This window comes from Lepisosteus oculatus, chromosome 12 (assembly GCF_040954835.1).
Source record: "Lepisosteus oculatus isolate fLepOcu1 chromosome 12, fLepOcu1.hap2, whole genome shotgun sequence".
Lineage (NCBI taxonomy): Eukaryota > Metazoa > Chordata > Actinopteri > Semionotiformes > Lepisosteidae > Lepisosteus > Lepisosteus oculatus.
Window position 1 is genome coordinate 4,222,693 of NC_090707.1, and position 14,439 is coordinate 4,237,131.

At 44.8% G+C, this 14,439-nt stretch overlaps 1 protein-coding gene across 16 annotated transcripts in view; it reads right to left on the minus strand.

Moving 5' to 3' along the window:
* Nucleotides 1-14,439, minus strand: part of clasp1a (cytoplasmic linker associated protein 1a) — a 99,105-nt gene that overhangs the window by 37,109 nt on the left and 47,557 nt on the right. For all 16 annotated transcript variants that reach the window (XM_015358458.2, XM_015358466.2, XM_069196591.1 and 13 more), the window contains exons 9-19: nucleotides 6,258-6,407; nucleotides 5,596-5,672; nucleotides 5,206-5,298; nucleotides 4,350-4,495; nucleotides 3,632-3,767; nucleotides 2,917-2,987; nucleotides 2,765-2,824; nucleotides 2,145-2,222; nucleotides 1,628-1,795; nucleotides 818-867; nucleotides 76-246 (exon numbers count right to left, since the gene is read on the minus strand). In XM_015358458.2, coding sequence (XP_015213944.2) covers nucleotides 76-246; nucleotides 818-867; nucleotides 1,628-1,795; nucleotides 2,145-2,222; nucleotides 2,765-2,824; nucleotides 2,917-2,987; nucleotides 3,632-3,767; nucleotides 4,350-4,495; nucleotides 5,206-5,298; nucleotides 5,596-5,672; nucleotides 6,258-6,407 — 1,200 coding nt within the window. The remainder of the gene's footprint in view (nucleotides 1-75; nucleotides 247-817; nucleotides 868-1,627; nucleotides 1,796-2,144; nucleotides 2,223-2,764; nucleotides 2,825-2,916; nucleotides 2,988-3,631; nucleotides 3,768-4,349; nucleotides 4,496-5,205; nucleotides 5,299-5,595; nucleotides 5,673-6,257; nucleotides 6,408-14,439) is intronic.

Here is a 14,439-nt window from a genome sequence, read left to right on the forward strand (position 1 = left end):
GCGCAGCTCCAGGACCCTGCCCGCGGGCCTGCAGCGCACCGGGGGGCCGCGGCGGGCGAGGAACGGAGAGGTTACCTAAGGAGGCGTAGGAGCCAGGAGGCAGGGCCGCGGCGGAGCTGAAGGGCGCAGCGGAGGGCACCGCGGCCATCCTGGACTTGGAGCTGGCGGCGGCGTTGACGTCGATGTCGCTGCGGGAGCGCTGCAGGGAGCCCGGCGTGGCGGCCGGCTTGGCGCTCACCGAGGAGGCTGTCGGGGAGGAGGGGGAGAGGCTCAGGCGGGTGGCAGCGACCCGGGGGGGGAGAACTAGAATGAACGTACACGCTTCGATAAAGAACGGCACCCCAGTGCCATATCTGTGCTGTGGAATACCAGGGTAACCTTATTTAAATGGGGTCCAAATGTGCTGCTGGGTCCACTGCCCCCAGGAAATCCAAACTATGCTTTATAAGCACACATTACCTAGGGGTTGTGGGAGAGTGGAACAAGCTACCCTTTTATGTTGTTGATTACCCTGGTTTCCTTCAGGAAACATCTGGATTAGGTGCCTGAATCAATGAATTACTTCCAAATGGCCGCCTCTGCTTTGTAGCTTTCCTGATTTTCTTTTGTTCATTCTGGTGCGCAAGTGCAGTGCGCCACCCTTTTCTCTGTTATAAAGACATTTCAAACACAGTTTACGTCAACTCTTCTGATACCCTCACTTACTCAGCCTATCAGACTCAGGTAACAGGCAAATAATAGGAAGGTTTAAAAGGGTTATATCTAGTCAAGACAGAGAAAGGACCTGTGATACAGAAACAAATAATAGTCTCCTTACTTCTGGACACACTGCTTCCTGTTGGGCTTCTCTTAGCAGACAGCGGACGGCTGAGGAAACAGAGGGGCATGCTTACATAACACACAATTAAAGAACTGCAAGACCCATGATTATCCCAGGACTCTCTGCAATGGATCAAAAGTGACTTCATGTCCATATATGATAAACAGTTGCAGCCGGTGCACTCACGAGAACACCACTAGAATATTAGAATCTGCAAAGAGGTTTGTTAGAAGTCATACGTTAGAAAGAGCTTATTGAAAACTGAGCATTTATGTAACATGTACAGCTGACTTACAGAAACAACACATGGCCACAGTGAACCGTGTACTGAAGCCAGAAGTGTTCATATTGACCATACTACCCGATTGTGCTTATCGTTGTCTGTGACCAGTGCTGAGAAGATCCCAGTAGACAACACTTCAGTAAAAAACTGAAAACTCAAGATTTCACACCGCATGGACTGAAATGTCAGACCCAAGTGTAGATGTCTACGCTTAAAGCTTAGGTTTATTTTTTTCCAACTTTGAAGACGCAGCAAAAACAGGCAACCGATCAAGTCATTAGCTCAGTTCAGAATCTGGGCGTGCTGCAGAGGAGAAGCCCCTGCAGGTCCTGGGAACAGCGGACCAGGAATCACTTACACCTCTATTCACGTTGATCAGCCAGGTCCTCATATTTAATTTGGTCAACCGGCTTTATTTCTTCCCAAGACTGTTAGGAATTGGGGAGTTAAAGGGAACTGCTGGAGTGTGGGTCATGCAGGCTGTCACTCTGGGAAACACAAGCACAGGGTCAAGCGTGGCTCACTTGAGGCTCTCCTGGGAGCTGGAGGAGGAGCGGTCCGACTGGGGCAGAGACACGATGCTGTCCGAGTTCTTCAGGTGGGACTGCAGGGCCTTCTGGTAAGAGGACTCCAGCGACTGGAAAAGCTGTTCTGCTTCCCGACTGAAGTGACTGTGGAATCCCCAGTAACACCTACAGAAAGGTCAAGTACAGCCACTCAGTAATAAAGAAGAAATACAGCTGTAGTGCGACAACAAAACAACAAAAAATAAAAGCACATGTACTGTACAACTTATTTGCGGTGGGGAAAAAAATCAAAGCAGCTTACATTACCAAGAAAAATCCAACATTTAAAAATAACACACAAAGCATTTTTAAAATAACACTTGGAAATTTAGCACTTCTTTTGCAGATGTGCATTGTCCACATCGTACATCTCACCACACCTTGCCTCTCCGAATGACCGTTCTTATCCTACGGTCCGATACGAGTAACCCAGACGGGGTTCCATGATCCCTTGGGCCACGGGTTCGAGACTTACTTCCTGGCGACCGATCTGGCTTCCGAGTCGGCATCGTGGATCCCCTTCTTGATCGTCTCCGTCAGGACTGCCATGTGCCTGCGAGAACGAGGCATCGTTACCGCCGGAGAGAGCAGAGCCCGTCACACCTCCCCACACACCAAAGGCTTGCGCACGGGGGAGGCAGGTCAAGTGAAAAGAAATCAATAAGAGGACATCTCTGGCACTGAAGCTTCACCGCCAGGCATTTTGCAAGTTAGCTGTACATCACAAAGCCGTCTGGGATATTGAAGGGGAAAGTGGGCACGGGGAGCACTTTTAAAGGTCCTCCCTTGGTTGCTATAGAAACTGCTGAGATGCGCTGCTCATTAATTTAACCCATGAAGGCTCATCAATCCCCTCATTCAGTGCTGTTCAGCTACTAGCATGCCTTTACAAGCTAACTGCTACACAACAGACCTGTAGAGACAGGCCAGGGTCTTCCACTACCCCTGAGAGCACAGCGGCCTGCATGCAATTCCTCGTTTTTATCACTGTTTTTTTTACTACAAAAATTCAGAACCCTATATAGGGAATTTAAAAGCTTTTAAAAAACTGCAGGAGAATGTCTGCCTGAAGGGGCTGTGTTACTGCAGTCTTACCTCTCTAGTGAATGCGTGTGCCACTCCTGTAATAGCAAATCCAGAAACTCGTAGCAGCGCCTGAGGACAAAAGAAAAGGAGGTGTAAGTTCCTAGCAGGAAGTCATACTTCCTCATTGCGGTCATCTCCGATTTGTTTTGAAACCCTGTTACCTTCTGACAGCCACCGATTTGGAGGTGCAGTTGCTGGTCATTATGGGAATCAGTCGGGGATAGTGTGTGTGCTAAAAAAAACAACAAGGGACAATTCAGGAAATTCAGGAGAAACCACGGGTCACACATAAAATCCCAATCTGTTTTTAAACTGTGCCGATGCATGTAAACTCTAAACATCACACTGCTCTTTTCAATAATAATGTTATGATGTTGCTTTATTAGCTCTATACAATTTCTTGCATTTGGAATTTGTCTTTTCGCATACCCCAGCTTGCTCTCCATGAGACACACAGACAGGGAGAGAAGCTGGGGGTCAGAGCGCAGGGTCAGCCATTGTACAGCGCCCCTGGAGCAGTTAGAGTTAAGGGGCTCAGGGGCCCCAACGGAGTAGGATTCCTCTGCTGGCTGCGGGATTTGAACCGGCAACCTTCCAGTCACAGGTGCAGATCCTGAGCCACAGAGCCACCACTCCGCCCCCAGTGGAGGTAAGTAAAATTAACCTCTTTGTGCTATTAAAAAAGGCCTCGGATTCAATTTCTTATACCTCCATGGCACTCCATGATAGGCAGTAGTCACTGACAGTACATCCAAGAGAGAACATGTTAGAGGGAGGAATATATGGAGCCTTTTCTGCTGGGTTGTCAAACAAAGCTCTCTCATGACCACAGACATAGACATGATTGAAAAACCTTTCGCACACTGGGATACTCACACGCATGATTAGTCGGATTGCAGCAACTCCAGATGTGGCCATGATTTTGGCACTATTTGGAACTAGATTCAGGAGAGTTGGCATGATTGTCTCTGCACCATGGTCAAATCTGTTTCCCAAAACCGAAGACAGATGCCTGGACAGGGAAATACTCTGTTATTGGATAACTCATATTAACGCTCCCTGGCTCATAGCTACATGCCAACAATAAGGTCTATCTGTTGAGTTTCACACATGGTTATGCTGTTTGTAATTGGGAACATTTACAATTGAGTGATTACATGTCCACAAGCAAGGGCGTTATTTATGATGACATTTTTTCCCCAGTGCTCAGCAAGTTACTCTTCATTAGGATGACACCAGTGTTAAACGAGCTAAAACAAATTAATCTGGGAGTTCTTCAAGACTGGCTTTAATCGTTAATTGTGGTGGGGGCAAAACTGACGTTTTGATTAATATTTGCAAGGAAATCAAGAAGTTTCCAAATACTGATTTAACGCTTTTTTCCCCATGAATAATTGTGATGCTTTTTTTTTTATCAGACACTAACCCTTGAGTGTGGCACGGGAGAAACAGGCCCCCAGCCAGGAGAGATACAACCATTTTCAGCTGGTCAGGTCTCCGATCTGCTTTTGATTCAAGCGCCATTAAATGCGCGGGCAAACCTTTCAATTCATCCCACCTCAAAGAAATTAAAGCTTGCAAAACGTCTGCTCACCCTAGTGTAATGCACGCCTCCCTCACGACTTGCGAGCGGAGGTCTTTCACTGATAGTTTGAACGCGTTATCCAGGAGACGCAGATGCTGATGGTAGCCATCGTAGTCCGCTGCCCCTGCCAGTAGGAGAGACCTCACCTTCTTCAGCTGTGGGAGACAAAGTCTAATCAATTGATCCGTCTCCCTGATTCATGTGGGAATAACTCAACGTCCTGCACCGCCTTCTATGGGAGAGGTATGACATCAACTCAACCCGAAAAGACAGATCTAGGAAAAACCTTCTGTCAGAGAGCTCCGGCAATCGCTTGTTCTCACATGGCCCTACATGTAATCACAGCCCATGCTCTGTATAGAGGCCTCGTCACGCTAGGGTCACAAGTGGCCCTTAAATGATTCATCATCCCTCATTTGGGCTTAACCCAAAGGCTTGATCTTTATGTCCGAAATATGTGAGGATCTAAAAAGAGGTTCTTTAAAAGGAAAGGTTAAGAGGCCTGTTGTAGCAATTGGCTCATAAGGGCAGGCATATTTTAACTCTTCTACTCACAGCTTTAATGAAAATTCTGAAATTAATGAAAATTTCTGTGCAACAAAGAAGGCAGTAAAACACTGTGCATAGAGAGAAACTAGTGAAAGAAGAAAAACTGCGATGTTAGAATATTTATTCAGGTTACTTTGGAAATGTAGAAATGGCTGTCTGCAATGTAAGGCAAACTGGAGCAGAAGGAGTGAAAGACTGATGTGCTCCTTTTCAGGTGTCTATTAAAATGCAGTGCAGGGCAGAAATCTGCTCTACTGAGATCCTTCACAACAAGTGCGGACAATGCTCACGATTACGGGGCAACACTGAAGCTTACAGCAACAACTCTCTGCTCCCAGTCGTGCTTGTCATCCGATAAAACCTCTCTGATTTTGTTCATTGACTCTTCAAGTTCTCTGTTGGAATAGATCTGCAAAGAGACACAGGAAAGCAGGGAGGTGCAGGTGTTTCACAGATGAGATCAGAGAAAGAGATTAAAAACCCACTGGTTTGGTTTAGATTACAATCCATTTGAAAACCGTGCAGACTGAGGACTCAGAACTACTTCTTAAGAAGTGCATTTTACAGATGTAGGTTAAGCCTACAGTTTTCAGGTATAATCGTCTTTTCTGTCCCCCCCCCCCCACTGAAGCGACAACGCTAAGATCACAGTTTTTGCATAACTGTCAACGTCTGGCTTTCACGACAGCGCCGGCCAGCAGCTTGCCTGTACGGTCGGAACATCGTCGAAGGCGCGGATGAAGTCCTCCTCGTCCACGGCCCCTGCGCTGGCGCCTTCTTTTCCTGGAACGAGAGCGCGGAGACGCAACGCTAACAGCCTGCACACTACCGAAACAAAACCTGGCAGGGCGTTTACACTCTCTCCTGCTCACAGCTCTTGTTTCACTTGTTTCACTTGTTCCTCTGTCCTCGTTCTCCTCCAGTCCATTCCAAAAAGAGCACTGGTTGACTATGCTCTACCAATATGAAATTCCACCAGTACACTCCTCTGTATAAATAAATAAAGCTGGTCCTCCAGGGGTTTCTCTTCCACATGTAACACACCATCAGCTCACAGTGCTTGCTGAAAGCCCCTTTCATCAAACATCTACACACCAGCACCAACAGCCTCTCCATCAGCCTCACCTGCACTTCACCCAGTTAAGGGAGCTGGGGACCACCTTGCTCTTGAAGGGCTGCAAGGCTGGTTTGCAAATCCTGTTGCACACATTTTTCACTGCGCTGCATCAAACCACCAAACATTGCAAATATTACAAAGTATTTCCCCCCCCCAGGGTGTAGATTTATTTTAAACTACAGGACACGATAGGAGATAAAGACCCAAAACATGGTAACATCACGGCCCCTGACAAGCAGCCAGCTTCTCACCTGCTGCCTTTACGCCAGTGGGGGGGCCTGGCCTCCGCCCTGAGCCCATGCTGATCCCCTTTCGGCCACTAGAGGGAGCTTTAGAAGAGGAGGAACTGGAGGAGGAGGGTCTGTTCCCATCCACAGAGTCTTCATCGTCAAAATTCTTGTCTGTAAAAGAAAACAGAATGTCTGCTCATATATCTGTGCTTAAAGTGCTAAGAAATAAACATCTATATTCCAAGTAAAGACAAGTTTAGGAAATGGATGAAAACATGAGCAGCACTTCTGGTTGTTCCTTGGCATCTTCTCATCCCTGGGTTCACAGACACTCTAAGATGATGACAACACACATGACATTTACCATGAAAACAGTCAGTCCTGACACATGCTGATTTCTTTTGACTGTCTTAGAGGAAAGAATATGAGGATATTTTCCATAACAATACTTAGAAGAAAGGATTTGAGGATATTTTCCATAATACTTTTCCTGAAGGACTGAGGGGCCTGGTATGATATTAAAGTAATTCCTTAGGGTAGCAGAAAAGCTCTTTTGCTGAAAAAGGTGAGAAATGTACTAGAGAAAGGAAGCAGAGTAACAGAAGCCATGCAGAACAGATAATAGTACAGGAGAGGCCACAGCAGGTCCTGGAGAGCCACCCACAGTCCACCAGATCTTATTACACTCAACAATTTAAAAATGCTTTGAACGTTTTTTTTTTTACCCTTTATGTTTTACAGCTGAAATGACAACACCAACACCCTGTAGCTCCCAGGAGCCACAGCTGAAGAGCACTGTTTCTGTTATGCATTACTGCTGGGGACTGTTAGGTTTCAACAGTCAAGGTGCTTCATAGATGTATTTACTGACAGCAAAGAGTTTCAGTTCCTTTCCAAAACCACAATCATTGGAAAACATGTTTTATTCTACAGAGCACATGGACTGGGGGAAGCAGAAAATCAGCCAGACAAATAATCAATTGTCATGAATAATTCAGCGAGTCCACACTGCCCGATGAGACTGACGATGCACACCGAATTCACAAGCAGCTCGCGGTTTGCCATGGAACGTGCACACTGATGAACAGATCCGCTTCCAAACTGTAACTACAGCCCAGTACAGCGCAGAGCTACCGTACACACATTACTGCACACCCTGGCTTTTAAACACACAGGCCTGAACTTACAAAAACACATTCTGAGTTCTCAAATGTATTCAATACGTACACGTCAAAATAAGACTAAAGCTGTACAGGCTGTTCGCCTCCCAGGATAGGTTCTTTCTTCCACGCACAGAACAATAAACATGAAATTAAACACTCGTTCTTCCGCAAGATATCTGTACAGGGCATCGACGGAGACAACTGATTTCAGTCTTCCTATCGCCTCACCAGATACACCAGCCGGCTCTCTATCCTACAGAGCTCAAGATTATTCTCACCATGAGGGCCTGAGCCTCCATCACTCATTTCCACATGCTGTCTCTCACGCCTGCCAGGACAGAGGCAACCCTCCTGCCCTCCACGCCATCTATTCATTATTAACCAAATATGTGGCTTTGCGTTCATTAACTTCACCATGCCAATAAGATAAGATAAGGTAAGGGATGCTTACAAGCACAGATCCTCTTGCAGACCAGCTTTCTCAACATTCCTTCATGCTCTCAGCATCACCCTCATATCTGACACGGTTTGAGAGGGGTCGTATTTGCAATCAATCCAGGCTGCGATCAATCATGCTCTCTCGCTCGCGAGCGGCGAGGTCTGGGCGTGTTCCCTGCCCACTCTGGGCTTAAACACACAGTCGTCCAATTCCAGAGGGGGCACCTCCGCTGCTTCTGCCTTTCCCTTTGCCGAGTGCACAGAGCACCGGGGCCGGGGAAGTCGTCACCGCTGTGAGCGCCTGTCCCGCGGGAGTCTGGCACAGAAAGGACGGAACAGCTGTCACGATCCGCCACGAACACATGGAGCCAATCCAGCCTCTGACGAGGCCTCACCCTTCCGGCCGGCATGACTAACCCTGCAGAATCCCCGTGGCCGTGCGGCTCAGGTAAAGACTTTTAACGGCACCAGTCCCTCAGAGCACACACAAACAGAAAATAATAAAATGACGTGGCCTGCCTTTGCTTCTAACATCCTTCAGTTTTTTGAAAAAAAAATAATGTTAGCATGCAACAAAGCTGAAGATCTGAAGCCACATTAAGCAACAACCATTTTCTCACAGCACACAGGATGAAACAAATCCATATATTCTTAAATTTCTTTTCTGCAATTACACTGAGGTTCACAGTATGGGCCTCAGAATGTTTATGTTCCAGTTCTCTGCAGTGACAGCCACTACAAGAAAGGTAACATGAGACAGGGCAGGGTTATGCTGGAGAGATCTGCTTCTACTGAGCTTCTTGGGTGACCACAACAAAAGCAAAAAGGAGGAACTACAGTACAATTACATCCCGACTCACTTGCAGAGCTTCTAGAGTGAAGGTTTTCGTGAGGGTAATGCCAGTTAGGAGAATTCTACCAGGAGACTTAAATGAATAGAGAATTTACAGCACACACTGGCAAAGTGCTGACTTTCTTACATATTTCATATTCATGACTATTACTTGTGTACGAAGAAACCCTTATTAAGTCATCACAAGCACATAAGGCTGGAGCGAACACTGATTAATAGAGCATCTTTAATTTATGATGCGCTGAATAGCCAAAGGGACTGTCAGAGTGCAATGGAAACAGTTATTGTGTTCAGGCAACATTAACATTCAGCTCCATTACATCAGAGGCTTTTTGTGGATTCTTTCCTGCTGGACAAAGTGCTAAACCTCTGAACAACTGTATGCATTTTAAAATGATTGGGATGGCTGATACGCTGGTCCCTGAAAAACAAAAGGAAGGCAGGTTCTGGCTGACCAAATGTTCACTGAGACAGAGTACGAGATTCTGAAAGAGAGTTAAAAGTTGCACAAGCATTAGCTGATTAATTGCAATTAGCCAAGCATTGTGAAATTAACAATTAGGACATGCCTCTAAATGTTAAGGTAATTAATAAGGGTACATTGTATAATTAGTATTGAGCCGAAGCCGCATGTAATCTCTGGGCTGAAAGGTTTACATAAACAGTAAAGGGGATACACCTCAATGATGGCCTTGTTCTTTATTCCTCTGGGTGAACATCTCCAGGCACTGGATCGTGTTTCGGAACTAATCCACACTACCTGCTAACCTGACGTCATTGCAAATGAGGCACACCAGACCAGACTACAGCATAGGTTTAGGATGACCAGTCCTTTAAAATCGCTCCTTTTCAGTAAAACAAATGGAAAGAAAACAGAGGGCCTTTCAAAATGTACAGGTCTGTGCGGGGCTGGCCATCTGTGTGACGAGGAACGCGATTTGAAGGCTACGACGATGACAGGTTCTACTGTGGCTTCACCCAGACCCCAACCAAAAGGAGAAAGTCGAGTTAGAGCTGAACTGTGGAGTTCTTACTGCACAGCCCTGACCTGTCGAGCACACTGAGCCGTGACCCCGGTGTTCCCTTACAATCAGCTGCTGTAACAGAGCCCCTAACTGTTGCACTTCCCACAGCTGAAGAAAGAAGCAGGACAGCGTGACGTCCTGTATACGTGGTCTGAACAGAGCCTGAATGGCATCATCGGCCGGGTCATAGTGGCTTCCTTCACCCTCATTTAAACACCACAAAAGGCAAAAGCATTACAAAATGAGAAAAAATATAATTCCAACCGGAATCGGAGGAGAATGGGACGTTATACTTTGTCCCAGAGAGAAAGATGAGCGACAAAAAAGGATGACCTACAATGTGGGAATATTTCAATCTCCGGACAAATAGCAGCTCATCAGGACAGAGCCCCAACCTGGTCACTGCAGTGTTAAGCGGAAGAGAGAGCTTGTGACTCCCCCTCTGCAGGGGACACTGGGCCATCACAGACATGACCCCCCCAGCAAGACTGATCCCCACTCAGAGAGCTGGGAGGACTGGAGCCACTGGGGTTAGGGTACCACAGCAGTGTCTGCAGCTGGGCCTCGAACCCACAACCCATCAGTTATGAGACCAGAGACGTGCCCACCATGCTACACTTCCCTATATGAAAGGGTCAATAAAGTTATCTGAAGTTGGGTATCATCATCAGGGATCTGCACATACATCTCTCCGGATTATGAGATGTGTAATTTTATCAACCATTCCTGAGAAACTGCATCCCACAGTCTTCCCGCAATCTGTACCTCAATCAGAAGTGCACCCAGTAAAAAGATGTGCTTTGATTACCATAGAGGGAAAGCACTTAACTTCCATTATTCATGTTATCTGGAAAGATTTTTCTTTCCTTTCCACTTTTGAAATTGCAGGTGTTCAGAGACTGGGCAGCCAGAGAACCACATGCAACAATCTACACTGACACAGACACGACAAACCTTTAAATCTGTGTAAAAGATTCAGGTCCTGCACTGACCCAGATGGTGGAAAGACATGTATCTAAAACAACCCTGCACAAAACTGAAGACTAGATGTTTTCTGGTTTGTACTAAAAACTTCAAAAGAGATTGTAGAAATACCAAGGTTATATATATACCCAAGGAAATATAAAACTCAGGTCGAGTATTACAGGGTTTTGTTTGCCTTTTACAAATATCAGGAATTCCAAAGCAAAAAATATACAGACAGGATTTAAAGGTAATGTGTTCCTTCCAAAGTGCTGAATGTCTTGCTTTCTTCAAACTGAAACCTGAACTGGAATTGGCTATTTGGTCTCTTAATTAATCCTTTCTCCTTCAAGGTTAAGGACAGAATAAGTTGTTTTTTTTTTGCTGTTGAGCTTCTGTTTTGCAAACTGGTTCATACTGAGTGTTTTTCCAACTATTAATCCCACTGTCTTCAGCATGTAACTTCTTACGAAGAGGCACAGAACAATAAGTGACAGAGCTCTTGGCACAGAAGATCGTTAGGATTTGTCATCACATGCCACCGTTCTTTTAAAATGCGGATGCACAACCCAACAGTCGTGAGTAAAAGAGGGGGGCTGTGTTTAATTCGAAAATAAACATCGTAAACACGTCAACAGCACCAGAGCAAGGGCCGAGCTTGTGGAGAGAAACCGCTGCAATGCAGTTGTTACCCGCTCAGTGATGCAGCTGCAAGCCGGATTCGGATGCTGCACACGGAGAGAGCATAAATCAAATCTGGGGATTTGTTTCACAGAAGTGGAAATCAAACTGCTCATCCACGGGTTTGATCCTAGCCGGAGATCTGGGTGCCTCTAAAGCCCAGCTCATCACCCTTACATCTACAAACACAGCACCGAATAAGGAGTGAGAGCAGAAAAGAATTCCGCATATACTGTGGCTATACTCCCACACCGTCATCCTGTGATTAAGTCAGTACAGCAGATTCACACTCCCCCCCCGATCTGCTGTGCGTCACCCCGGCAGAGCTGTACACAAAGAGATTCCTGTAAAGCGCCATGCGCTCTTCTGGGATAAAATGTGCTTAACAAATGCAATTCTTGGAAACTGCTGTTGTTGCGTTTAGCTTGAGAAGATATTACATTGGAGTTTACGGCTAGTGCCATCGTTTCTCCCCCCCGTCATTCTTTTAATGTCGTTCATTGTTTTACCAATAAAAGAGAACAGCATGGTACAAAAGCCTTATGTTGCCCCACCTGTGGAAACCAGTTCAAGAAACTAGCTTGAAACATTCAGTACAAGTTCGTCTACAATCTTCTCAGTTTTCTGAACTACTTCACAACCGCCCTCTTGTGGTAAAAGGTATAACTGCACATCACTTTTATTGCTTTTAATAAGACAAAGTCACTAGTAATTACATTCAGGAGCAAAGCTGAAAATTCCAAGCCCCTTCGTTGCTTAATCTCACCAAATAGTTAGAAATGCTCTTCAATGAGGATCTGATTTTTCAACTTTAAGATAAAGCTTAAGGATCACAGAACTAACATGCCATGGTAACCATCTGCTCGACCACTGCTAATTGAAATTGAATGTAAGATATAGAAGACAGTGACCCTCCATTATGTTAACCAGCACATGTGCTCGGTCAGGTGAGCAGGGGAATGCTCATGCATGCTGAAATATGCTCTTGGTCATCTGAAGTCCTGGGCTGAGAATGTGTTCAGATTGTGGTTTATTTCATGCGTCACTGATACAAAACCAAAGAGCCCTGTTTCATCACCTGCACAAGAAGACTGTTGAGGGTGGAGCTGTAGATGTTTTTTCCCCAGTAACTTTGACACAGTTTCAAATATGCCTCCTAAATGTGTACCCTATCTGATTACGTGACACGAAAAACACTTTTCTCCTCTTCAAAATGTGTGACGCAGGAGGTTGTCTTTGTATGCCACCCTAAGGAAACAGTCCATTTCATTTTTAGTTCAAATCAAAGGTGTCCTCTACTTTGTATAAAACCAGAAGAAGCAAACAGAAGGCGTATTGAAATATCACAGCCTGCTACTGCTAACTGCTCTCAAATGATGTATCTGCATTTCTCTGACTTTGAACTCATTCCTTCTGGCCACTCAATGAGAAAACCGTTCTCAATAAGAATAGACTGCAAATGCAGTAAAAGAGTAAAGAGTAAAAGTAAATATAACCTCTAATAACAGGTTAAGATTATTTTTCTTTGAGAAAAACTAAATAAATCTAAAACTGTAATTTCTGTTTTTAACCTGTTGCAATGATTGCCATGCAGTTGTAGTTTAAACAAAAAAGTACGGTACGAACAGTTATTTTCTCTTAACATTAAAGGTGAAATTACTGATGCACTGATGCAAATTACATATTTGAATGCAGTAACACCACTAGGCACTAGAGGGCACTCCACCATGCTTGTTGCAGACTGCTCATTCAGAAATAAAACAAGCAGTGCAAAACAAAACTGGAAAGAGAAATATTTAACATTAATAAGTTGCAATAAAAAAAATAACAGTGCTGGCCTCTCCTACTGATAGTTTTTTAATTCATTTTTCAGCGCATAGGACATTTGCTCTTTTCTGGGGTTGCTTTTCACAATTGTTTCACATTACATCTGTAATCAAACATTCTAGTTAAACTTTGCAGACAGGGGAGTCTCAGCAGAAGAAAGTGTCTGACGAAACCCCGCTTTCAGAAACACAGCCGATATTTTTGCATCATATTAACCAGATCCTCTTTAATGCACCACTGCTACTTTGACGTTCTTAAAAAATGCCAAGACGCTGATCTTTCAATGGTTATTAAATGATTCAGTTCAAATGTCTCTCTAATTAAATAGCCTGTTATATTCTCTAAATCTAAAAGATTTAGCTAAATCTAAAAAAAAGCTAATAAATTGTTCTCAGATTGTGATGGGTTTAAAAACATTTCAATTACCGTCTTGTTTTTGTGCTCTCTGTATCTCATTTCTCTGGTAATTTACAATAATGCACATCACTGTTGTGGCAACATCATTTTAATCAATCAGAAACATAGAGCTGGCTCACAGACCACTGAGTAAATATCCCCACCCAGTTAGTCTTATTTCCTTAGTTTCTGAAAAGGATGACAATCTTTGTTGCTTGAAGCGTGGCAGACTATGAAGAAAGCCACGTCCTTCTGTATAGAGGAATGCACACAAAGGGGCTTCTCTTCCAAGTGAAATGGGAAATTTACAAAAGTATCCCTTTATCAACAAAATAATTTTTGTTTCACAATGCAACCTAATTCTGAATCGGTCATTTGTGCCCTTGTGCAGAATTTGTCCTCTGGGCTTGACCACTCTTGCACCGTGCCGTCTGCGGGGAAGATGATGTCACACCCTGCCCCAGGGTCCCAAAACAAATTTCCACATGCTGATAGGATGCCGACTTCCTCACTGATGGAAAAAATGGGTCATCGGATGAACCAGTTTGCTCTAATTCAACTGGATAACCTTGGTGATGCCTTTGTTTCCAGAGTAGATTATTGGTAATGTCAGAACTGGAAAATACTTGTGAAATGTTTGTCATCTCGCTACATGGGGCTTAGAAAAAGTACCTGTTCGATCATCAATAGTGACCTAAATAACATGTCCCCAGCACACATACTGTACTCTTGCAGCTCACACACAGCACACTGTACTTAAAGGGGAACTGCAGCCCCAATTTCTCAGACCAGTTATTAAATCTTGGGAACAAAATTAATTCATTGAGATTACAGAAACAAAATGACCGATTTCAAAT